The following is a 24,755-nucleotide window of genomic DNA, read 5'->3' as shown; positions in this document are numbered from 1 at the left end:
GTGGGCTTTAGTATGCTTTGACAATGATAGAGTTTATTCCTGTTGCAAATGGTACGGTAAAGCATGTGACATTCAAAGGAATCAAGATTTTGGGATGAATTCCATTTCTACTCAGTCAATTTAAGGAAATCACTCCATATCAGAAAAGGACATGACACTTAATTTCATCAGATGTGTTGAATAAGACATTATCAAACTTCTGCAAAACTAGCATTTCCCCCATTTTATTTCATACATTAGATTTAGAACTGGTTTTAAATACACGTGTGTTTGATTGGTAGTAATATAAATATTGGAGTATTTTAAATTTAATGTGGACTGAATCACCTACCTCTGTTGGAACTATTTGAAAGTATTTTCAAATAATGTCCTATAAATAACCAACTTTTTCAAAATATGTCCATATACATCATTTTAAATACAGGGTTTAAATGCAGCACAGTATGTATTTGTATAAATACTGTGTATTTTAGTATTTTCAAATACATGCCAATACTTTCCAAGTGTAATTCCAAACATATCAAATATTCAACTGATTGTGTTTAAAAATATATATATATTCTTCCAATTATTGACTAACAAATGTCTTGGAAAGTAATTGACATACTATTAAAAGGGTATTTAAAACCCAGGTCTGCATTAGACACACATTCTGAGATAAAAGGAACACACCTGAATGGACGGAGTTCTCCTCCTGGTCTGGAAAGTGTAGAGCTGATGTTACATTGACAAAGTTGAAGCTGATTGTGTGCTGTAAACACACACACACACACACACCTGTGTCACTCCATCACCTTGATGGACCACACCCTGCTGGCATGCAAATGATGACGTGCAAAATGTAGTCAATATCGCACCACTAAGTGACTGTGATTATGATTGAAGAGGATATGCCGTGCAGTGTGTTATGGATATGGGCTGTGAGGTTTCTTCTTCTTCTTCTTTCTGATAGGTCAACTGGTTCAGGAGGTATACCATCTGTTCTCTAAACGGATTGGTGCATCCATTTCAAAAAAATAAAAAATATTTTAAACATTTTAAATGAATGATATACTGAATAGAAAATGGATTCTTGAAGAATATACAGTAACTTAATAAATAAACTATCAGATGACAGAGGCTACACCTTACTGTCTATTTAATTTTGACCTCTAACCTCTCCCCTCTGACCCCTCTCCCCTCTCAGGGAGTGTGGGCGATGCCATCTCTGTGATGAAGCCTGACGTATTCGTGTCAGATGATGGAGGTTACACCTGGCTACAGGCCCTGGAGGGACCTCACCACTATGCCATCCTGGACTCTGGTGGACTCCTGGTGGCCGTGGAGCACTCTGCTCAGCCCATCAAAGACATCAAGTACGTCTGTGTTTCCATAAGAAGGGCTCTGGTCTAAATAGTGTACTATATAGGAACAATAAGGGCTATGTGTTCTAAGTAGTGTACTATATAGGAACAATAAGGGCTATGTGTTCTAAGTAGTGTACTATATAGGAACAATAAGGGCTCTGGTCTAAATAGTGTACTATATAGGAACAATAAGGGCTATGTGTTCTAAGTAGTGTACTATATAGGAACAATAAGGGCTATGTGTTCTAAGTAGTGTACTATATAGGAACAATAAGGGCTCTGGTCTAAATAGTGTACTATATAGGAACAATAAGGGCTCTGGTCTAAATAGTGTACTATATAGGAACAATAAGGGCTATGTGGTCTAAGTAGTGTACTATATAGGAACAATAAGGGCTATGTGTTCTAAGTAGTGTACTATATAGGAACAATAAGGGCTCTGGTCAAAAGTTGTGTACTGTATAGGGAATAGATCAGGCTGTCGTTTCAGACAGGCGACGCAGGAAGCCTGGATCCCAGTCTCGTACTATTCGGCTGTAAGACAAACTGGTACCCAGGCTAGAATGCAGAGGCCAAGAAAGAAAGAAACCACTTAAACGTACAATAAAACACCTCATTGTGCTGATATACAGTAATGTGTTCTTTCCTGTCAGGTTTTCCACAGACGAGGGCCAGTGCTGGCACGTTCACCAGTTCACTAGCGATCCCATCCACTTCACAGGGCTAGCGTCGGAGCCGGGGGCGAGGTCTATGAACGTCAGTGTCTGGGGCTACAGAGACTCTCTGCTCAGTCAGTACTGGGTATCAGTCACCATCGACTTCAGAGAGCTGCTCACTAGAGACTGTGAGTACAAGTAATACCATGGGATACAGCTACTGTAGGCTAATGATGTGATACAGACATGCATTATAACACTGAGTACCCAGACATGCATTATAACACTGAGTACCCAGTACCCAGACATGCATTATAACACTGAGTACCCAGACATGCATTATAACACTGAGTACCCAGTACCTAAACATGCATTATAACACCCAGTACCCAGACATGCATTATAACACTGAGTACCCAGACATGCATTATAACACCCAGTACCCAGACATGCATTATAACACTGAGTACCCAGTACCCAGACATGCATTATAACACTGAGTACCCAGTACCCAGACATGCATTATAACACTGAGTACCCAGTACCCAGACATGCATTATAACACTGAGTACCCAGACATGCATTATAACACTGAGTACCCAGTACCCAGACGTGCATTATAACACCGAGTACCCAGACGTGCATTATAACACCGAGTACCCAGACGTGCATTATAACACCGAGTACCCAGACGTGCATTATAACACCGAGTACCCAGACGTGCATTATAACACCGAGTACCCAGACGTGCATTATAACACCGAGTACCCAGACGTGCATTATAACACCGAGTACCCAGACGTGCATTATAACACCGAGTACCCAGACGTGCATTATAACACCGAGTACCCAGACGTGCATTATAACACCGAGTACCCAGACGTGCATTATAACACCGAGTACCCAGACGTGCATTATAACACCGAGTACCCAGACGTGCATTATAACACCGAGTACCCAGACGTGCATTATAACACCGAGTACCCAGACGTGCATTATAACACCGAGTACCCAGACGTGCATTATAACACCGAGTACCCAGACGTGCATTATAACACCGAGTACCCAGACGTGCATTATAACACCGAGTACCCAGACGTGCATTATAACACCGAGTACCCAGACGTGCATTATAACACCGAGTACCCAGACGTGCATTATAACACCGAGTACCCAGACGTGCATTATAACACCGAGTACCCAGACGTGCATTATAACACCGAGTACCCAGACGTGCATTATAACACCGAGTACCCAGACGTGCATTATAACACCGAGTACCCAGACGTGCATTATAACACCGAGTACCCAGACGTGCATTATAACACCGAGTACCCAGACGTGCATTATAACACCGAGTACCCAGACGTGCATTATAACACCGAGTACCCAGACGTGCATTATAACACCGAGTACCCAGACGTGCATTATAACACCGAGTACCCAGACGTGCATTATAACACCGAGTACCCAGACGTGCATTATAACACCGAGTACCCAGACGTGCATTATAACACCGAGTACCCAGACGTGCATTATAACACCGAGTACCCAGACGTGCATTATAACACCGAGTACCCAGACGTGCATTATAACACCGAGTACCCAGACGTGCATTATAACACCGAGTACCCAGACGTGCATTATAACACCGAGTACCCAGACGTGCATTATAACACCGAGTACCCAGACGTGCATTATAACACCGAGTACCCAGACGTGCATTATAACACCGAGTACCCAGACGTGCATTATAACACCGAGTACCCAGACGTGCATTATAACACCGAGTACCCAGACGTGCATTATAACACCGAGTACCCAGACGTGCATTATAACACCGAGTACCCAGACGTGCATTATAACACCGAGTACCCAGACGTGCATTATAACACCGAGTACCCAGACGTGCATTATAACACCGAGTACCCAGACGTGCATTATAACACCCAGTACCCAGACGTGCATTATAACACCCAGTACCCAGACGTGCATTATAACACCCAGTACCCAGACGTGCATTATAACACCCAGTACCCAGACGTGCATTATAACACCGAGTACCCAGACGTGCATTATAACACCGAGTACCCAGACGTGCATTATAACACCCAGTACCCAGACGTGCATTATAACACCCAGTACCCAGACGTGCATTATAACACCCAGTACCCAGACGTGCATTATAACACCCAGTACCCAGACGTGCATTATAACACCCAGTACCCAGACGTGCATTATAACACTGAGTACCCAGTACCAGGGGAAAAAAGCTGCCGTAATAGATGGCTCCTGGGTCTCCAGCACATCACAGGTCTGTGTTAGCCCACCGAACTAAAGCCTCTTGCAAACTCATGTCTGTTTCTCAGGTGAGGACCAAGACTACGTGCAGTGGCTGGCGCACTCTGATGACATCAGCGACCCTAACGACGGCTGTATGTTGGGTTACAAGGAGAAGTTCCTGCGTCTCAGGAAGGCCTCTGTCTGCTTGAACGGACGGGACTATGAGGTCAACAAGCAACCCGCCCCTTGTCCCTGCACCCTGGATGACTTTCTGTGGTGAGAAGTCTAGTCCTCATGAATCTGTTCCAATAGCCACGCTAGTATACTACCTAAGATCATGCATTCTGGTGTGGCGGTATGGAGATGGGAACGTAACCACAATGGTATTTAAAGTTGGGCGAACTTTACCGTTTACTGCATATGTCACCCTAGCTACTGTACACTGGCGGTCACCCTAGCTACTGTACACTGGCGGTCACCCTAGCTACTGTACACTGTGGCGGTCACCCTAGCTACTGTACACTGGCGGTCACCCTAGCTACTGTACACTGTGGCGGTCACCCTAGCTACTGTACACTGTGGCGGTCACCCTAGCTACTGTACACTGGGGCGGTCACCCTAGCTACTGTACACTGGCGGTCACCCTAGCTACTGTACACTGTGGCGGTCACCCTAGCTACTGTACACTGTGGCGGCCACCCTAGCTACTGTACACTGTGGCGGCCACCCTAGCTACTGTACACTGTGGCGGTCACCCTAGCTACTGTACACTGTGGCGGTCACCCTAGCTACTGTACACTGTGGCGGTCACCCTAGCTACTGTACACTGGCGGTCACCCTAGCTACTGTACACTGTGGCGGTCACCCTAGCTACTGTACACTGTGGCGGCCACCCTAGCTACTGTACACTGTGGCGGTCACCCTAGCTACTGTACACTGTGGCGGTCACCCTAGCTACTGTACACTGTGGCGGTCACCCTAGCTACTGTATACTGTGGCGGTCACCCTAGCTACTGTACACTGTGGCGGTCACCCTAGCTACTGTACACTGTGGCGGTCACCCTAGCTACTGTACACTGTGGTGGTCACCCTAGCTACTGTACACTGTGGTGGTCACCCTAGCTCCAGACATTTTACCAGTGGCAGAAGAATAGTAATTGTTCTCAACACCACTAACTGTGCTGTCTGCCTGCTGCCCCTGTCTAACCTGCTCCACGCTGCCATCCTGCAGTGACTTTGGGTACTATCGTAAAGAGAACAGCTCGGAGTGTGTGGAGCAGCCTGACCTGAAGGGCCACGTTCTGGAGTTCTGTCTGCAAGGCAAGAAGGAGCTGCTGCAGACCAGAGGGTAAGGCTTTAGTCATCTGTGGTCCAACCTGGATCTCCTGCGCTGTGTATCACAAGACTGTGTTAGCCCACTGTGCTAAAGTCTAGGAATTAGCTTGAGGAGCTAACACAAGTCTACAGGTCTCAGGCAAGGTGACTTATCAGAGTGTGCATCACGGAACCACCTGATCGTGCTGCACAACTGTCAGAAGTCATGGTAGCACATGGGTTCCTATTTCTGGAAGTTTCCAGAAAATCACATTGTAGGATTTTTAATGAATTTATTTGCAAATTATGGTGGAAAATAAGTATTTGGTCAATAACAAAAGTTTATCTCAATACTTTAAATATCCTTTGTTGGCAATGACAGAGGTCAAATGTTTTCTGTAAGTCTTCACAAGGTTTTCACACACTGTTGCTGGTATTTTGGCCCATTCCTCCATGCAGATCTCCTCTAGAGCAGTGATGTTTTGGGGCTGTTGCTGGGCAACACGGACTTTCAACTCCCTCCAAAGATTTTCTATGGGGTGGGGACCCCCCATTTTCTGTGGGGTTGAGATCTGGCTAGGCCACTCCAGGACCTTGAAACGCTTCTTACGAAGCCACTCCTTCGTTGCCCGGGCGATGTGCTTGGGATCATTATCATGCTGAAAGACCCAGCCACGTTTCATCTTCAATGCCCTTGCTGATGGAAGGAGGTTGTCACTCAAAATCTCACGATACATGGCCCCATTCATTTTTTCCTTTACACGGATCAGTGGACCTGGTCCCTTTGCAGAAAAACAGCCCCAAAGCATGATGTTTCCACCCCCATGCTTCACAGTAGGTATGGTGTTCTTTGTCCTCCAAACACAACGAGTTGAGTTTTTACCAAAAAGTTCTCCCAATCTTCTTCTGGATCATCCAAATGCTCTCTAGCAAACTTCAGACGGGCCTGGACATGTACTGGCTTAAGCAGGGGGACACTTCTGGCACTGCAGGATTTGAGACCCAGGCGGCGTAGTGTGTTACTGATGGTAGGCTTTGTTACTTTGATCCCAGCTCTCTGCAGGTCATTCACTAGGTCCCCCCGTGTGGTTCTGGGATTTTTGCTCACCGTTCTTGTGATAATTTTGACCCCACGGGGTGAGATCTTGCTTGTTTGGAGTGTGACTGTTTGAGGTTGTGGACAGGTGTCTTTTATACTGATGACAAGTTCGAACAGGTGCCATTAATACAGGTAACGAGTGAAGGACAGAGGAGCCTCTTAAAGAAGAAGCTACAGGTCTGTGAGAGCCAGAAATCTTGCTTGTTTGTAGGTGACCAAATACTTATTTTCCACCATAATTTGCAAATAAGTTCATTAAAAATCCTACAATGTGATTTTCTGGATTTTTTTTCTTCTCATTTTGTCTGTCATAGTTGAAGTGTACCTATGATGAAAATTACAGGCCTCTCAACTTTTTAAGTGGGAGAACTTGCACAATTGGTGGCTGACTAAATACTTTTTTGCCCCACTGTATATTTAAGCACAAGCATTTTGCTACACTCACAATAACATCTGCTAACTATGTGTATGTGACCAATAACATCTGCTAACTATGTGTATGTGACCAATAACATCTGCTAACTATGTGTATGTGACCAATAACATCTGCGAACTGTGTGTATGTGACCAATAACATCTGCTAACTGTGTGTATGTGACCAAAACAGTTTGATTTAATTAAGATAGTTTCTTTGTGACCATGACTTACCACTAACCATGTCGTCTTGGTCCACAGCTATAGGAAGATCCCTGGGGATAAGTGTGAGGGAGGAACACAGCCGGAGAGAAAAGAGATAGACCTCAGTAAGAGGTGTGTCAATGACCTACTGGGACCTCAGGAACTACTGGTGAGTAGAGATGACCACGCCACTGGTCCACACTTGTTTTCACTGGTTTTCACTGGTTCTCACTGGTCTTCAGTGGTCCACACTGGTTTTCACTGGTTCTCACTGGTCCTGTTCTAGAATGTCAAAAAACAATGGAAGGAATCCTTGCGTAACAACATTTATTGAATTTGACAACTTACGTATAACAAGGGCAGTTTGAACGTGGAATCACTTAAAACATTTTAACCCAAGAGACTGACAGAAAGATTGATAGGGATTTCATCTTCAAAACAGTGTAAACCTCAGTAACCATCGGTTGGTTACATGACCTTAATCCTGCTGCACGACTGTCAGTAGTCATGGTAACACATGCTTTCCCATTTCTGGAAGTCTCTCTCTCTGTCTCTCTATGTATACTGCATGACAACGATGGAAGAGTTGTCCTTGTACTCTCTCTGTATCTCTCCCCTCCTAAAGACGGACGGCCATCTGTCCAGCTCAGCACCCATCGTAGTGACGGTTCTGATCATTGTCCTGCTCAGTGTCGTGGCCGGGTTCCTCTTTGTCAAGAAGTACATCTGCGGTGGAAGGTCAGTACAGCAACTGTTGTTTTAAGATCGGTACATAGCAAATCAAGCTATACTGCTGTTGTTTTAAGATCGGTACATTGCAAATCAAGCTATACTGTTGTTGTTTTAAGATCGGTACAGAGCAAATAAAGCTATACTGTTGTTTTAAGATCGGTACATAGCAAATCAAGCTATACTGTTGTTTTAAGATCGGTACATAGCAAATCAAGCTATACTGTTGTTTTAAGATCGGTACATAGCAAATCAAGCTATACTGCTGTTGTTTTTAAGATCGGTACATAGCAAATCAAGCTATACTGCTGTTGTTTTAAGATCGGTACATAGCAAATCAAGCTATACTGTTGTCGTTTTAAGATCGGTACATAGCAAATCAAGCTATACTGTTGTCGTTTTAAGATCGGTACATAGCAAATCAAGCTATACTGCTGTTGTTTTTAAGATCGGTACATAGCAAATCAAGCTATACTGTTGTTTTAAGATCGGTACATAGCAAATCAAGCTATACTGCTGTTGTTTTTAAGATCGGTACATAGCAAATCAAGCTATACTGCTGTTGTTTTAAGATCGGTACATAGCAAATCAAGCTATACTGTTGTCGTTTTAAGATCGGTACATAGCAAATCAAGCTATACTGTTGTCGTTTTAAGATCGGTACATAGCAAATCAAGCTATACTGCTGTTGTTTTAAGATCGGTACATAGCAAATCAAGCTATACTGTTGTCGTTTTAAGATCGGTACATAGCAAATCAAGCTATACTGTTGTCGTTTTAAGATCGGTACATAGCAAATCAAGCTATACTGCTGTTGTTTTTAAGATCGGTACATAGCAAATCAAGCTATACTGCTGTTGTTTTAAGATCGGTACATAGCAAATCAAGCTATACTGTTGTCGTTTTAAGATCGGTACATAGCAAATCAAGCTATACTGTTGTCGTTTTAAGATCGGTACATAGCAAATCAAGCTATACTGCTGTTGTTTTAAGATCGGTACATAGCAAATCAAGCTATACTGTTGTCGTTTTAAGATCGGTACAGAGCAAATCAAGCTATACTGTTGTTTTAAGATCGGTACATAGCAAATCAAGCTATACTGTTGTTTTAAGATCGGTACATAGCAAATCAAGCTATACTGTTGTTTTAAGATCGGTACATAGCAAATCAAGCTATACTGCTGTTGTTTAAGATCAGAGACGGTTACTCAAGCACAGTGATTTTTTTTTTTTATATCTGAGCCAGCACCATTTGGTTCTGGTCGGCACAATGATGTGTGAAAAGGTTATAAGTGGCTCGGTGTGTTTTGATTGGCTCCCCCAGGTTCCTGGTACACAGGTACTCTGTCCTACAGCAGCATGCTGAGGCCCAGGGAGACGGAGTAGACGAGCCATTAGACAGCAACCACACTCGGGCTAGCAACAAGACCGGCTTACACGATTCAGACGAGGTAATGGTACAAACACACAAACGTCTTTTTTTTTTTGTATGGCCTCTGCACTTATTATAAATATACAATTTACCTCAATCCCTTGGTGAAGAATTGGTTGTGACTTTCCTTTGCCTCAGTGTTTTCTCTAGTCCTTCCTATTAAAAGTCCACTTACATAGGAATGTTTGTTCTCTGTGTGTCTCTAGGATCTTCTGGATTAACAGGTGGCATTTCCAGCTACCAGGAGGAACACCTAGCCTCCTGTCTCTCCTTTACAACCTAGAAGCTCCTGCAGCTAGCGGGGGAATCTAGTCTCCTGTCTGTCCTTAGGCTCACTGCTCTATATTGAAGAACAAGTTTGTCCTATGTGTACACCGAGGCTCGCTGCTGCTCTCTTCTTCGCTTCCTGTTACTTCCTCCTTCTCCCCTCCACCATGACCCTTTAACTCTTAACCCCTGACCTTACATCGCCTGGTGGAGAGTCCTTCTAACGCAGCTCTCATCAGTGAGGTATCCAATGAGGCTTTCTGTTCTGAGTGAGAAACGCATACAGAGTTCAGCAGGAGAGCAAAGGGGGCCAGTAGTAAGTAGTGTTGTTGTGGTTGATTTTAGAATGTAATCTCCCAAGTTCCTTTGGGAACAATTGAGTGATGGAATGTGGTGGTTCTGGACTACTGGTGAACATTTAAATAATGGACCTCTGGAACTGCTGTGTAGAAGCTGTTTTTAATCATCATCAGCCATCTTCTCTTAGCTTTACGTTGTCTTTTTTTTCAACCAAGTGAACATAAACAACATTACGGGTTATAAACGCTTGAGACTGGGGCTCTTGGGAATATTACGTATACGCTTCTAATGAAGACTTTTCCTGTTTCCCCCCCTCCCCCCTGCACTGTACATAAAGAGCTTTCCTTTTTTCATTGATGTGACAGGAGTCGGGGACATGGTACATGGGTTGCTGTTGGGTACTGTGGCTTGGAAAAATTATTTGTAAGTATTTTGCCTAACTAATAAGATGCAAGTGGAAATATTTATAAGCATTTAAAGTTGGATAGCAATAACATGTTTTAGATCCACTGTATCAACGCACTAAGCTTTCATAGCAGGAGTGAACGTCCCTCTAAACTAGACTGAACTAAAGCGACGTATCCTAACCCGAGAAATGTGTACCTGACTCAAACTTTCACCGCCTAAATCATGCATTTGATCTCAATGGGGTAATACAAATGTGTTGCGTGCATGTATTTCAAATTATAATTTGACTGTATTGGAACAATGTCCTTTTTTTTTTTTTGTATTTGAAAACTGTCTGTTTTAGTTAGTCAGAGGGAGAAAATCTAGTGTACAAATAGCTATTGGCCTTACGCCTCTTCATTTCTCGTGTTCTTGTGTTTTAATATGTTTAGGTAATCCTACACCAGTGAAAGTAGATCTAAAAGTGAAGAAAGAACAGTAGGAATCCATCACTGGACTACACAATGAGTTAGCGCTAACACACACACACACAAACATCGAGGCTGCTGGTTTATATTTGGCTGCTACTGTGTTTGTGCCCAGGTGTTGCATTGTGGGCAGAGCATGTTTGAGCTGTAGATAGGAGCTGATAAGATGGAGAGGGCACCAACGTAAACACAGGACCTAAAAGCACATTTTTAAATGTAGTACATAGATCTGAACATTATTGATGAAGCAGTTTGCTAGAAGAAGTGGGTTTTTATAACAATGTTGTATGGATGTGTAGCAGTTTAACACTGGCGTGCCTGTTTTCAGTGTGTGTAGAACCGACCTCTATGTACTGTAGCTCATATGTGAATATGAGATGAGCTAATTCTACTGAATCACATATTTTATTACGGTTTAACTACCTGAGAAGGTCATTGACTTTAGTTTCACAGAGACAGGATCATTCTAGCCTCGGAAGCCCATTTGGGGGTAATGTCTGTGTAGTATGGGGGGGTTGGGTTTGTGCCTTCCCAATGAGTGGCAAGTGTATGTACTGTCTATAATAGATTCAAAGTGTGCATCCCAAATAGCACCTTGTTCCCTATATAGGGGACTACTTTTGACCAGGGCCCATAGGATGCACTTTTGACCAGGGCCCATAGATGTCCGTGTAACCACAGTTGCATTCACTCTGTCATTGACACCCCGTAGATTGCACTTACTGTAATTATGTGAATAAGGATTTCACCTCAAATGAAACTCCCTTCAATACTGACTACCCTTCTGTTCAGTACAACTGTTCTCTGAATACTCTCCCAAACTATAAGGCAATCGGAACATAAAACTCATTTGATTCCCTTGTCATGTAATACAACTTGATTTGTCCACTGTGAAAACAGACAAATGCAATGTTTCATCTAATTTATAATGCAGCCTATACTTGGGTGTTCGGTTTGTACAAAAACATCTCTGTACTTGCACAGGACTAAAATAAATGTCGATTGGCATTAGAGGCAACACCTGTACTGTAGTTAACACTGGGAAGACCCTTGTTCTGAATGATTCATACCTATTTAATCATGCTGGTTTTATGTCTTTGATTTGAGAGGTGAGACTTTTTTTTTCTTACATTTTTAAAATGGCTGTATAAAGAAATGATCAATTGTTGAATCTGGGTATCGGCTGGGTATCTCTTGTTCTGTATATTTGAGATAATTTTGCTTTGGGTTGACAACCAATAAATTAACTTGTCCCTTTGAAAGTTGCCTCTTCTGAACTTAAAATTACATTTCATTCCAATGTCAATATGTGCAACATTCAAGAAAACAAAGTATAGAATCAAAACTTGTGACTAACCCATACATTTGAAATGGTGCTTTATTGGTTTGCGACATAATCAGAGTCTCCGGCATCTTCCAACAGAAGTCTATTGCATTTGATTGTATTTAGGAAACCAACACATTAACAACATCTCAGGCTACTTCTAAAATGGCACCCATCGGGTCCTGGTCTAAAGTAGTGCACTATATAGGGAATAGGATGCCATTAGCGCTGGTCAAAAGTAGTGCACTATGTAGGGAATAGGGTGTCATTTTGCTATCTCAGATTCTGTACAGGAAGTTTCCTTCACTGTCAAAGAACTCTCTCCCATTCGGTACCACTGGCGAAGGCTTTGACGACAGCATTAGTTCCTCCAGTTCTTCCTCTGAAAACACCCTTCCATCCCATCTCTCCTCCTGGTCGTCTTTCTCCTCAACCTTCTCCGACACATTGTCCTCTGGAACATTTTCCTCTTCCTCCCACTCCCCTCTCGAGTTATCTTGTCCTGAGGTGTGTCTGCTGTGCAGGGTTGGTGAGGATGAGAGCTGGGTGGGTAGTGAGGTGAGAGGAGCAGCAGGAAAATTAGCAGTAGTCATCATGGCTCTTGGGCCAGGGTCATCCTCCAAGTCCCTGGCTATCAGCCTCTGGCTACTGTGGCTAGCCAGGGTGACCAGGGCACCAGTGCCACTTCCTGTGGGCAGCATGGCTGGTTTGCTACTTCTATGTCCAGAGGCAGGCAGCTGTGTTCTGCCCGGCCCCCCTGCCCCTCCACCACCAGGTAGGGCCACCTGCATCTCCTGTCCCCCTGCTCCACCCCCAGGTAGGGCTTTCTGTCCCCCTGCTCCACCCCCAGGTAGGGCTTTCTGCCTGCCCTGTCTCCCTCCAGGTAGGGCCACCTGCCTATCCTGTCCCCCTGCTCCACCCCCAGGTAGGGCTTTCTGCCTGCCCTGTTCCCCTGCTCCACCCCCAAGTAGGGCCACCTGCCTCTCCTGTCCCCCTGCTCCACCCCCAGGTAGGGCTTTCTGCCCGCCCTGTCCCCCTGCTCCACCCCCAGGTAGGGCTTTCTGCCCGCCCTGTCCCCCTGCTCCACCCCCAGGTAGGGCTTTCTGCCTGCCCTGTCTCCCTCCAGGTAGGGCCACCTGCCTATCCTGTCCCCCTGCTCCACCCCCAGGTAGGGCTTTCTGCCTCTCCTGTCCCCCTGCTCCACCCCCAGGTAAGGCCTGCTGTCTCAGCCTGGCCCACACGCTGGTGTCCTGTTTAGCTTTCCTCTCTGGGGTGGGGGCGAACTTGCTCCTCAGGACTCGTAGGATGACGTCACGATGGACCGAGAATCCCTCTGCCAGACGGTCAATGGTCCATTCCTCTGGTAGCTCCTGCTTCAGATACCTGGGGTGTAGTCAGTAATGGAGTCATTGAGACAAAACGTTGACAATGTTGCAGATAAAGCTGACACGACTCCCTAGTCTACCTGACAGACAATCAAAACGTGTCCTTCATACAGTACAGCAAAGCTGTCATTAAGGCAAACGGTGGCTACTTTGATGAATCTCAAATCTATTTATATATAAAACACTTTTTTGCTCACTACATGATTCCATGTCTTATTTCATAGTTTTTATGTTTTCACTTTTCTACAATGTAGAAAATAGTAAAAGAAAAAATTGTAAAAAATAAAGACAAACCCTGGAATGAGTAGGTGTGTCCAAACTTTAGACTTTTGTACTGTGTGTGTATATAATATATTTAGTAACATTGCAGCCTTCCTCACCTGATCTGTTCCATGGCGTCCCAGCTCAGCCTCCTCTCTGGAGCTCCAGACTCAGTCAGCTGTCTCTTAACTATATGGTACTTCACCGTCCTCTGTCTCCTCCTCTCTTCACTAGACAGGGGCCAAGGTGAGACGGGCGGCATTAGGCCGAGTTGCATCACGAGTGTGGAGTGACGACTTGATAAATATCATATTTATCTTAAAATACTATAGAGGCCCATCACTGACTGGGTGAAAGTGGCAAAGTATGTAGACAGGCATCCTTCAATAGGCCTGGTGGTCCCAGGTCTGTTTGTGCCGTATAAATCACCAACAGCTGTTGTCAGAAAGGCTGCTCAAACAGATCTTGGGACCAGGCAAAGCCTAGGGTTCAGTTTAGGATAAATGTTTCTCACCTGAACACAGCCTGGACCTTGTCGTCTACATCGTCCAGATCTGGATCTTCAGACCTCTCCTCCTTCCCTCTGTGTCTGTGGGCCGAGGTCCTGTGTGTCTGCCTCTGATCCATCCAGGCTTTGCTGGCATCGCTGCAGAGGTGTCGACTACAGCTCCTTGTGGGCATCACTGACAGTTTGCCAAGCCTGGAGGCTATCAAGGAGACAATCCTGAAAGACATCATGGCTATTCTGAAGGCTCACCACTGGTCACCAGACACTACTGGATGAAGAAAAGACAGGATCAGAAATTCTCAACATTTTCAATCTATCTGATTTGCCCAGTACGTCAATTTTGTCTGATCTATTTAGCTAAAAAAAATAAAAAATTCAGCTCAATGAAATAACCTCATTGCCAATGGAAAGACTCTCAAACTTTTACAGATGCACAACTGAGAGCATCCTGTCGGGCTATATCACCGCCTAGTACCGCAACTGAAAAACAGCTTCTATCTCAAAGCCATCAAACTGTTAAATAACCATTACTACTCGGCTACCACCCGGTTACTCAACCCTGCACCTTAGAGGCTGCTGCCCACTCTGAATAGACATGGAATCACTGGTTACTCAACCCTGCACCTTAGAGGCTGCTGCCCACTGTGCATAGACATGGAATCACTGGTTACTCAACCCTGCACCTTAGAGGCTGCTGTCCTCTGTACATAGACATGGAATCACTGGTTACTCAACCCTGCACCTTAGAGGCTGCTGCCCACTGTGCATAGACATGGAATCACTGGTTACTCAACCCTGCACCTTAGAGGCTGCTGCCCACTGTGCATAGACATGGAATCAAAGGCCACTTCCATAATGGAACACTAGTCACTTTAATAATGTTTACATACTGCTTTACTAATTTAATGTGTATATACTGTATTCTACTCTATTTTAGTCAATGCCACTCCGAAATTGCTCGTCCTAACATTAATATATTTCTAATTCCATTTTACATTTTGTGTGCATTGTTGTGAATTGTTAGATACTACTGCACTGTTGGAACTAGGAACACAAGTATTTCGCTACAAACGCAATAACATCTTCTAAATATGTGTATGCGATCAATAAAATGTGATTTGATAGTAACCTTGGCTAGTATACAGAGCCAAAGACCTTAGCTAGTTAGCTAAATACGCCTCTTGCTGCTACCGCACATTCACGTCTCACAAAGTAGTCAAACAATAACCAGGTGTCTAGCCAACATTGATCGAAATAATTAACAATTGTATTCACCCAAATAAGATTCTCCTGCTTTCTTTAGCTACATTTCAGTCTAGACCTGCTTGTCTCGTGGAAACGATGCAGCCTTTCCGCAAACAGTCTGGCATACAACCTATATTTCCACATACTGCCACCTACTGGCATGTGGTGTTGAAAACCCCCGATACATTTCAGTCACTACTTGATCGAAAATACCAAACAACAAACCTTTAATTTAAGTAAATGCATTGATATTTATGAATATTACCCATGTATGCAGTGATAACATTTGGTAAAGAGAGATTAGCACCAGTGGTGTAAAGTACTTAAGTAAAAAATACTTTAAAGTACTACTTAAGTAGTTTTTTTGAGGTATCTGTACTTCACTTTACTATTTATATTTTGGAAAACTTTTACTTTTACTTCACTACATTCCCGAAGAAGAAAAAAAATACTTTTAACTCCATACATTTTTCCTGATACCCAAAAGTACTTGTTACATTTTGAATGCTGGACAGGAAAATGGTCAATTTCACACACTTAACTATGTTCATCTCTACTGCCTCTGATCTGGCGGACTCATTAAACACAAATGATTAGTTTGAAAATGATGAGTGTTGGAGTGTGCCCTTGGCTTTCCGTAAATGTAAAAAACATAACGGTGCCGCGTGATTTTCTTAATATAAGGAATTTGAAATGATTAATACTTTTAATTTTAATACGTAAGTATATTTAGCAATTACATTTACTTTTTGATACTTACATATATTTAAAACCAAATAATTTTAGACTTTTACTCAAGTAGTATTTAACTGAGTGACTCTCACTTTTACTTGAGTCCTTTTCTATTAAGGTATCCTTACTTTTACTCAAGTATGACAATTGGGTACTTTTTCCACAACTGAATCCAACAGTAAAAAAATAAAAATAATAAACTGAGTACTACAGGCAGGACATTACATACTGAAACAATTGCGTCATCAGTCGGGTTGTAAAGATCGGCAATCTTCGTCGTTCTTCGCCTAAACGATCACATGGCGTAACTCTTCGACATCGCTGTTGTTTTTCATTTGCGCCATTTTGTCTGCTCACTTTGGTGATTGGGCTTTGGAACCCTGAACTGGAGCCAATCAGAGGGATACCGGACAGCAGAGAAACGGTAATAGAAGCCCTATGGTTGTTGTCAGCACGGATTGGTTTGTCATTGACCAACCAAATTACTAACTCTACAAAATACAGGAATCGCATGTTGAAGCAAATCAACGTTGTTCTATTTTTGAACTGTAATGATTTCAGTATGATTGTAGTATAACATAATCCTTGTTACATAACCGAGACAGATTTGCATGCTAAATGCAACGTTAGCTTGGAATAAATCCTATAAATAATGTGATTTTTTGTTGTTGTTGTAACTAGCTAATGTTATACGCAAATATTTATACATTTTCAACACGCTTCCGTTCTTTATGTGAACATTTAACTTGCTAGCTAAGCTAACTAGCTAGTCAACTATCCAGCTAGCTAGTTACCTAATGTAATACCTGTGCCTTGTCTCAAGCTAGCTAACGTTAGCTGTGTAGCTAGCAACAGTAAAGCTAGCGAACAACAAAGAAAAAGCACACACTTCAAGATGTCCTTCAACAAATCTAACGTTAGCTAGCATTTGTATTCATTTGCTGCAGGATGTACCATGTAGCCCATTTTGTTAATTTCAAGAAATATTGTCCAAATCAAATTTTATTGGTCACATACAAATATTTAGCAGATGTTATTGCGGTTGTAGCGAAATGCTTGCACTCAAACTGAGTGATATCCGATGATGTACCCGCCTCAGCTGAATCTTTAAATTAGGCTACAATCCTGGGGAACAAGAACCGGAAAACACATGAACGCTTGTGTTCCACATGTCCGCTGAAATGGTGACTGTTTAGCTAGTCCAGCTAATGGCCCAACAATCAATCACAGTATTTTTCCTGTTATATGTGGCAACAACAACCTCATAGCCTATGATTGCTTGTGTGACCCTTTGGGATTGATATGCCAGCTTGTATTGGATTTTTCCTTTTGTATCCCTAATTTGTCACAACGCCTCTAATTTGATTGATCAAACTATATTTTGACAATGACAGGAAAGACTGTGACTAACTGACCATGGAGTACACCACCTCAACAGGGGAGCAGATAGTCGTACAGACGTCCAATGGACAGATCCAACAACAGGTGAGTGGCAACGGTTCAACCTGAGCTGGGTAAATCTCAACCAGACTTTACTGAGGTACACCAACTGAATACATGTTGTTGAGTCTAGACTGAGACGTGTCATTATAGGCAATTCATTTTATATGAAATGATTCAATCTAATCTCTTGAGACTTCTGGGATAAGTGAACTGTAGCTGTTCATTAGGCACTAAACGTCAGAAAAGTGAACGAAACAGGGAGGGACTACCTGGATTTAGGGGCTTGTTTAAATAAGAAATGCAAATGATTATTTTTTTCCGTTACAAAAATGCTTTGAAACGGTTTCCGGTTGCGTGCCCTAATGAACATGACCTTGTCTGCAGACTCAGGGCACAATGACGGCCGTGCAGCTGCAGACCGAGGCGCCGGTATTGACGGCCTCTGGCCAGCAGGTGCAGACACTCCAGGTAGTGGTGTGACCGTCTGCCTATGTCACATTGTCACCCGGTCACAGTATTACATCGCACTGCATTATTGTCACAGTGTACAGCATGCCTCTCGCCTACCATGATTACCATGCCCCATCTCAGTGCTAGCTTCCCTAGAATGCTATCGCTGCTCTGAGCTGCATGTCTCCAGCTCAGTGACTGGTTTGACTGAGTCAGTCCGAGTCATCCATGAAGGTACTAGCAACAGTCTGAAACATCGGATTGACCATCACATTAGGGCCATTTGCCAGAGTTTTTTAACCATTGTTCACGCTATGATACGCTTACACTGTCAACTGGTTCATGTGTTCATAATTTTATGTCCTAAAACAGGAATTATATTCTGTCTTAATGACACGCTTGGTATTTTATCAGCGCTCTGGCTGTGACATGAAACTGCAGAGTTATAGTATACACTGAGTGGACAAAACATTATGTATACCTGCTCTTTCCATGACATAGACTGACCAGGTGAGTGCAGGTGAAAAGCTATGATCCCTTATTGATGTCACTTGTTATATCCACTTCAATCAGTGTAGATGAAGGGGAGGAGACGGGTTAAAGAAGGATTTTTAATCCTTGAGACAATTGAGAAATGGATTGTGTATGTTTGCAATTCAGAGGGTGATTGGGCAACACAAAAGATTTAAGTGGCTTTGAACGGGGTTACGGTAGCAGGTGCCAGGCGCACCGGTTTGTGCCAAGAACTGCAATGCTTCTGGGTTTTTCACGCTCAACAGTTTCCCGTGTGAATCAAGAATGGTCCACCACCCAAAGGACATCCAGCCAACTTGACACAACTGTAGAAAGCATTGGAGTCAACATGAGCCTTCATCCCTGTGGAATGCTTTAAACACCTTGTAGAGTCCACATGGGCCTTCAACCCTGTGGAAGGCTTTAGACACCTTGTAGAGTCAACATGAGCCTTCATCCCTGTGGAATGCTTTAGACACCTTGTAGAGTCCACATGGGCCTTCAACCCTGTGGAACGCTTTAGACACCTTGTAGAGTCAACATGGGACAGCATCCCTGTGGAATGCTTTAGACACCTTGTAGAGTCCATGTCCTGACGGATTGAATCTGTTGTGAGGGGAAAAGGAAAGCATTCTTAATTATTTGTACACTCAATGTATATGATTATCTAGGAATGAATGTATCAACTTTAACCCACCCACCCACAGGTCCAAGGCCAGCCCCTGGTGGTGCAGGTGAGCGGAGGGCAGCTGATCACATCGTCAGGGCAACCCATCATGGTGCAGGCTATGGGGGGAGGACAGGGACAGACCATCATGCAGGTGCCTGTGTCTGGAGGACAGGGACTACAACAGGTGAGGAATGGGATGAGAGGAAAACCATAGACATATAATTGCTAGAACCCATTCAATTAGAATGCTTTCAGAGTGCAGTGTTCTTAAGAGTCTTTTCCCATTCTAGGAATCATATTTATTTGAGCCAGAGTCTGGAGTTGGAATGATATTATGAGCACACTATCATCTGATTATGTTTCATTGTCAGATCCAGCTACAGGGTGGACAGCAGATCCAGCTGCAGAACGGTCAGACGATCCATCTAGGGGGACAACAGATCCAGCTGCAGAACGGACAGATGTTACAGCTAGGGGGACAGCAGGGTCAACCCCAACAGATCATCATCCAACAGCCACAACAAGCCATCACAGCCGGACAGAACCAGGTACGCGCAAACACACACACACACACACACACACACACATATGACGTACACACACACACACTCTGAAAGGTATACACCTATACAGACTTCTGATTACACACTTCCTCTTTTGGGACAATGTGACATCATCGCTAATCATAAGCATTTTATGTCTGAATTCAAACATATTTTTAGTTCAACTTCCACATGACGAACTACAATGTAAATTCAAATCTCTCATTGACACTGATTCATGGGTCAACTGATCCAGCTGCAGCAAGGCCAGAGATGTTTAGCTTCAATCCTATGCAATATATATACATTCGGTGTTCCGATTGACCTTTAGATTGGGCAAAACGAGTGACCTAAGAGACATTGAGCGTGATATGAATCGTCGGTGCCAAACGTGCTGGTTCCAGTATCTCATAAACGTCTGGCCTCCTGGGCTTTTCACGCACAACACAATGTCTAGGGGTTTACAGAGAATGTTACGACAACAGATAAAACAGTCAGCAGCAGTCCTGTGGGCGACAACAGATAAAACAGTCAGTGACAGTCCTGTGGGCGACAACAGATAAAACAGTCAGTGACAGTCCTGTGGGCGACAACAGATAAAACAGTCAGCCGCAGTCCTGTGGGCGACAACAGATAAAACAGTCAGTGACAGTCCTGTGGGCAACAACAGATAAAACAGTCAGTGACAGTCCTGTGGGCGACAACAGATAAAACAGTCAGTGACAGTCCTGTGGGCGACAACAGATAAAACAGTCAGTGACAGTCCTGTGGGTGACAACAGATAAAACAGTCAGTGGCAGTCCTGTGGGCGACAACAGATAAAACAGTCAGCGACAGTCCTGTGGGCGACAACAGATAAAACAGTCAGCCGCAGTCCTGTGGGCGACAACAGATAAAACAGTCAGTGGCAGTCCTGTGGGCGACAACAGATAAAACAGTCAGTGACAGTCCTGTGGGCAACAACAGATAAAACAGTCAGTGACAGTCCTGTGGGCGACAACAGATAAAACAGTCAGTGACAGTCCTGTGGGCGACAACAGATAAAACAGTCAGTGGCAGTCCTGTGGGCGACAACAGATAAAACAGTCAGCGACAGTCCTGTGGGCGACAACAGATAAAACAGTCAGCCGCAGTCCTGTGGGCGACAACAGATAAAACAGTCAGTGGCAGTCCTGTGGGCGACAACAGATAAAACAGTCAGTGACAGTCCTGTGGGCGACAACAGATAAAACAGTCAGTGACAGTCCTGTGGGCGACAACAGATAAAACAGTCAGTGACAGTCCTGTGGGCGACAACAGATAAAACAGTCAGTGACAGTCCTGTGGGCGACAACAGATAAAACAGTCAGTGACAGTCCTGTGGGCGACAACAGATAAAACAGTCAGTGACAGTCCTGTGGGCGACAACAGATAAAACAGTCGGTGACAGTCCTGTGGGCGACAACAGATAAAACAGTCGGTGGCAGTCCTGTGGGCGACAACAGATAAAACAGTCAGTGACAGTCCTGTGGGCGACAACAGATAAAACAGTCAGTGACAGTCCTGTGGGTGACAACAGATAAAACAGTCAGTGACAGTCCTGTGGGCGACAACAGATAAAACAGTCAGTGACAGTCCTGTGGGTGACAACAGCACGTTGATGAGAGGGTCTAAGGAAAACGGCAAGAATCGTGTAAGTTAGCAGACGGGAAATTACAAAACACATAACTCGTCGGTCCTTGTCACGGATTGGCTATTACCGCAGACGACCACACCTGGTTCCACTCCTATCAGCTACAAACAAGAAGAAGCAGGGCTAGTTGGGCACGCCATCACCAACACTGGACAATTGGAAGAGTGGAAAAACATCTCCTGGTCCGACGAATCCCGGTTCCTGTTGCGTCATGCTGATGGCAGAGTCATGATTAGGCGTAAGCAGCATGAGTCCGTGGCTCCATCCTGTCCGGTGTCAACAGTACAGGATGGTGGTGGTGTGATGGTGTGGGGAACGTTTCATTGGCCCCCCGTTAGGTCCCTTGATTCAAATTGAGTAATATTTCCATGCCCTGAAGAATTAAGGCTGTTCTGTATGCAACGGGTGCTGGACACGGTACTAGATGGGTGTACCTAATAAACTGGCCTGTGTGTGTACAGTGGCAAGATTTGAACCCTTTGGAATTGCCTGGACTTCTGCATAAATTGATCCTAAAATGTAACAACAATATACAAACACAGTCTGCTTAAATTTAATGACACAAACGCCTATACGTTTTCATGTGTATTGAACACACCATGTAAACATTCACAGTGCAGGGTGGACAAACTGTGAACCCTCGGATTTACTTCCGTGTTTTGGGTCATTGTCCTGTTGCATCACCCAACTTCTGTTGAGCTTCAATTCAGCAGGTAGCCTAGTGGTTAGAGCATTACGCCAGTAACCGAAAGGTTGCTAGATCAAATCCCCGAGCTGACAAGGTAAAAATCTGTCGTTCAGCCCCTGAACAAGGCAGTTAACCTACTGTTCCTAGGCCGTCATTGTAAATAAGAATTTGTTCTTAACTGACTTGCCTAGTTAAATACATTAAAAAAAAATGCAAACAGATAGCCTTACATTCTCCTGAAAAATGTCTTGATAAACTTGAATTAATTTTCCCGTCTGATAGCAAGCTATCCAGGCCCTGAGGCAGCAAAGCAGCCACAAACCATGATGCTGCCTTCACCATACTTTACATTTGGGATGAAATTTTGAAGTTGGTGTGCTGTGCCTTTTTTTTCTCCACACATAGTGTTGTGTGTTCCTTCCAAACAACTCAACTTTAATCTGTTCACAGAATATATTTCCAGTACCGCTGTGGAACATCCAGGTGGTCTTTTGAGAACATCAGACGTGCAACAATGTTTTTATTTTATTTTGGACAGCAGTGGCTTCTTCCGTGTTGTCCTCCCATAAACACCGTTCTTGTTTAGTGTTTTACGTATCGTAGACTCGTCAACAGAGATGTTAGCATGTTCCAGAGATTTCTGTAAGTCTTTAGTTGACACTCTAGGATTCTTCTTAACCTCATTGAACAGTCTGCGCTGTGCTCTTGCAGTCATCTTTGCAGGACGGACACTCCTAGGGAGAGTAGCAACAGTGCTGAACTTTCTCCATTTTAAAGACAATTTGTCTTACTGTGGACTGATGAACATCAAGGCTTTTAGAGATACTTTGTAACCCTTTCCAGCTTTATTAAAGTCAACCATTCTTAATCTTAAGTCTTCTGAGATCTCTTTTGTTTGTGGCATGGTTCACATCAGGCAATGCTTCTTATGAATGGCAAACTCAAATTTTGAGAGTTAATTTTTTTTTTTTTTATATAGGGCAGGGCATCTCTAACCAACATCTCCAATCTCGTCTCATTGATTGAACTCCAGGTTAGCTGACTCCTGACTCAAATTAGTCATTAGCCTAGGGGTTCACATACTTTTTCCAACCTACATTGAATGTTTAAATGATGTATTCAATATAGACAAGAAACATAACAATAATTTGTGTTATTAGTTTAAGCACACTGTATTTGTCTATTGTTGTGACTTAGATGAAGATCAGATCAAATGTGATGACCAGTTTATGCAGAAATCCAGGTAATTCCAAAGGGTTCACATACTTTGTCTTGCCCCTGTATATACCCTTCAATGGGCAAAACCCCCCTTGTTGGTTCAGTCTGATAGATATATACACTATTTTTTTTGTATTTAAAAAAAATAATTATATTCTATATTTCTTAATTTCTTTCTATTTATTTTTTGGATTTGTGTATTGTTAGGTATTACTGCACTGTTGGAGCTCGGAACACAAGCATTTAGCTAGGTATTACTGCACTGTTGGAGCTAGGAACACAAGCATTTAGCTAGGTATTACTGCACTGTTGGAGCTAGGAACACAAGCATTTAGCTAGGTATTACTGCACTGTTGGAGCTAGGAACACAAGCATTTAGCTAGGTATTACTGCACTGTTGGAGCTAGGAACACAAGCATTTAGTTAGATATTACTGCAATGTTGGAGCTAGGAACATTTAGTTAGATATTACTGCACTGTTGGAGCTAGGAACACAAGCATTTAGTTAGATATTACTGCACTGTTGGAGCTAGGAACACAAGCATTTAGCTAGGTATTACTGCACTGTTGGAGCTAGGAACACAAGCATTTAGCTAGGTATTACTGCACTGTTGGAGCTAGGAACACAAGCATTTAGCTAGGTATTACTGCACTGTTGGAGCTAGGAACACAAGCATTTAGTTAGATTATACTGCACTGTTGGAGCTAGGAACACAATCATTTAGTTAGATTATACTGCACTGTTGGAGCTAGGAACACAAGCATTTAGTTAGATTATACTGCACTGTTGGAGCTAGGAACACAAGCATTTAGTTAGATTATACTGCACTGTTGGAGCTAGGAACACAAGCATTTAGTTAGATTATACTGCACTGTTGGAGCTAGGAACACAAGCATTTAGTTAGATATTACTGCACTGTTGGAGCTAGGAACACAAGCATTTAGTTAGATATTACTGCACTGTTGGAGCTAGGAACACAAGCATTTAGTTAGATATTACTGCACTGTTGGAGCTAGGAACATTTAGTTAGATATTACTGCACTGTTGGAGCTAGGAACACCAGCATTTAGCTAGATATTACTGCACTGTTGGAGCTAGGAACATTTAGTTAGATATTACTGCACTGTTGGAGCTAGGAACACCAGCATTTAGTTAGATATTACTGCACTGTTGGAGCTAGGAAC

General features: G+C 43.5%; 3 protein-coding genes across 5 annotated transcripts in view; 2 read left to right on the top strand and 1 right to left on the bottom strand.

The window, feature by feature from the left end:
- The window catches only part of LOC139368989 (sortilin-like), a 40,366-nt gene extending 29,509 nt beyond the window's left edge, over nucleotides 1-10,857 (top strand). The window contains exons 12-19 of the mRNA XM_071108526.1: nucleotides 1,187-1,355; nucleotides 2,000-2,190; nucleotides 4,372-4,561; nucleotides 5,517-5,633; nucleotides 7,374-7,485; nucleotides 7,942-8,054; nucleotides 9,370-9,496; nucleotides 9,684-10,857. Coding sequence (XP_070964627.1) covers nucleotides 1,187-1,355; nucleotides 2,000-2,190; nucleotides 4,372-4,561; nucleotides 5,517-5,633; nucleotides 7,374-7,485; nucleotides 7,942-8,054; nucleotides 9,370-9,496; nucleotides 9,684-9,698 — 1,034 coding nt within the window. The 3' untranslated portion in view covers nucleotides 9,699-10,857. The remainder of the gene's footprint in view (nucleotides 1-1,186; nucleotides 1,356-1,999; nucleotides 2,191-4,371; nucleotides 4,562-5,516; nucleotides 5,634-7,373; nucleotides 7,486-7,941; nucleotides 8,055-9,369; nucleotides 9,497-9,683) is intronic.
- A 1,442-nt stretch (nucleotides 10,858-12,299) lies between these two features.
- On the bottom strand, nucleotides 12,300-15,777 carry LOC139367383 (neugrin, neurite outgrowth associated). The gene is made up of 4 exons (XM_071105577.1): nucleotides 15,673-15,777; nucleotides 14,404-14,665; nucleotides 14,009-14,119; nucleotides 12,300-13,626 (listed from the first exon to the last, which is right to left on the bottom strand). The coding sequence occupies exons 2-4, from the start codon at nucleotides 14,625-14,627 to the stop codon at nucleotides 12,522-12,524; spliced, it is 1,440 nt and encodes a 479-aa protein (XP_070961678.1). The 5' UTR covers nucleotides 14,628-14,665; nucleotides 15,673-15,777; the 3' UTR covers nucleotides 12,300-12,521.
- A 674-nt stretch (nucleotides 15,778-16,451) lies between these two features.
- LOC139367781 (nuclear transcription factor Y subunit alpha-like) overlaps nucleotides 16,452-24,755 on the top strand; it is an 18,061-nt gene continuing 9,757 nt past the window's right edge. For 2 of the 3 annotated variants that reach the window (XM_071106113.1, XM_071106111.1), the window contains exons 1-4: nucleotides 16,452-16,798; nucleotides 17,769-17,859; nucleotides 19,488-19,634; nucleotides 19,822-19,998. In XM_071106113.1, the coding sequence (XP_070962214.1) occupies nucleotides 17,791-17,859; nucleotides 19,488-19,634; nucleotides 19,822-19,998 (393 nt within the window). In that variant the 5' untranslated portion in view covers nucleotides 16,452-16,798; nucleotides 17,769-17,790. Of the gene's footprint in view, nucleotides 16,799-16,844; nucleotides 17,559-17,768; nucleotides 17,860-19,487; nucleotides 19,635-19,821; nucleotides 19,999-24,755 lie in introns of those variants that run through there. The other variant, XM_071106112.1, reaches the window with a different exon arrangement.

The sequence above is a fragment of the Oncorhynchus clarkii genome, chromosome 16 (genome assembly GCF_045791955.1).
Source record: "Oncorhynchus clarkii lewisi isolate Uvic-CL-2024 chromosome 16, UVic_Ocla_1.0, whole genome shotgun sequence".
NCBI lineage: Eukaryota > Metazoa > Chordata > Actinopteri > Salmoniformes > Salmonidae > Oncorhynchus > Oncorhynchus clarkii.
Note: the sequence above shows the minus strand (reverse complement) of the source record. Positions and strands in the feature narration are given on the sequence as shown.

Bases quoted from the DNA above. Each gene is read 5' to 3' on its own strand.
- LOC139367383 (XM_071105577.1), bottom strand. From the start codon at position 14,627: ATGATGTCTTTCAGGATTGTCTCCTTGATAGCCTCCAGGCTTGGCAAA. The intron at 14,120-14,403 runs GTGAGAAACATT...GCCCCTGTCTAG, and splicing joins AAGGTCCAGGCTGTGTTCAG to TGAAGAGAGGAGGAGACAGA. The intron at 13,627-14,008 runs GTGAGGAAGGCT...ACTACACCCCAG, and splicing joins GACGCCATGGAACAGATCAG to GTATCTGAAGCAGGAGCTAC.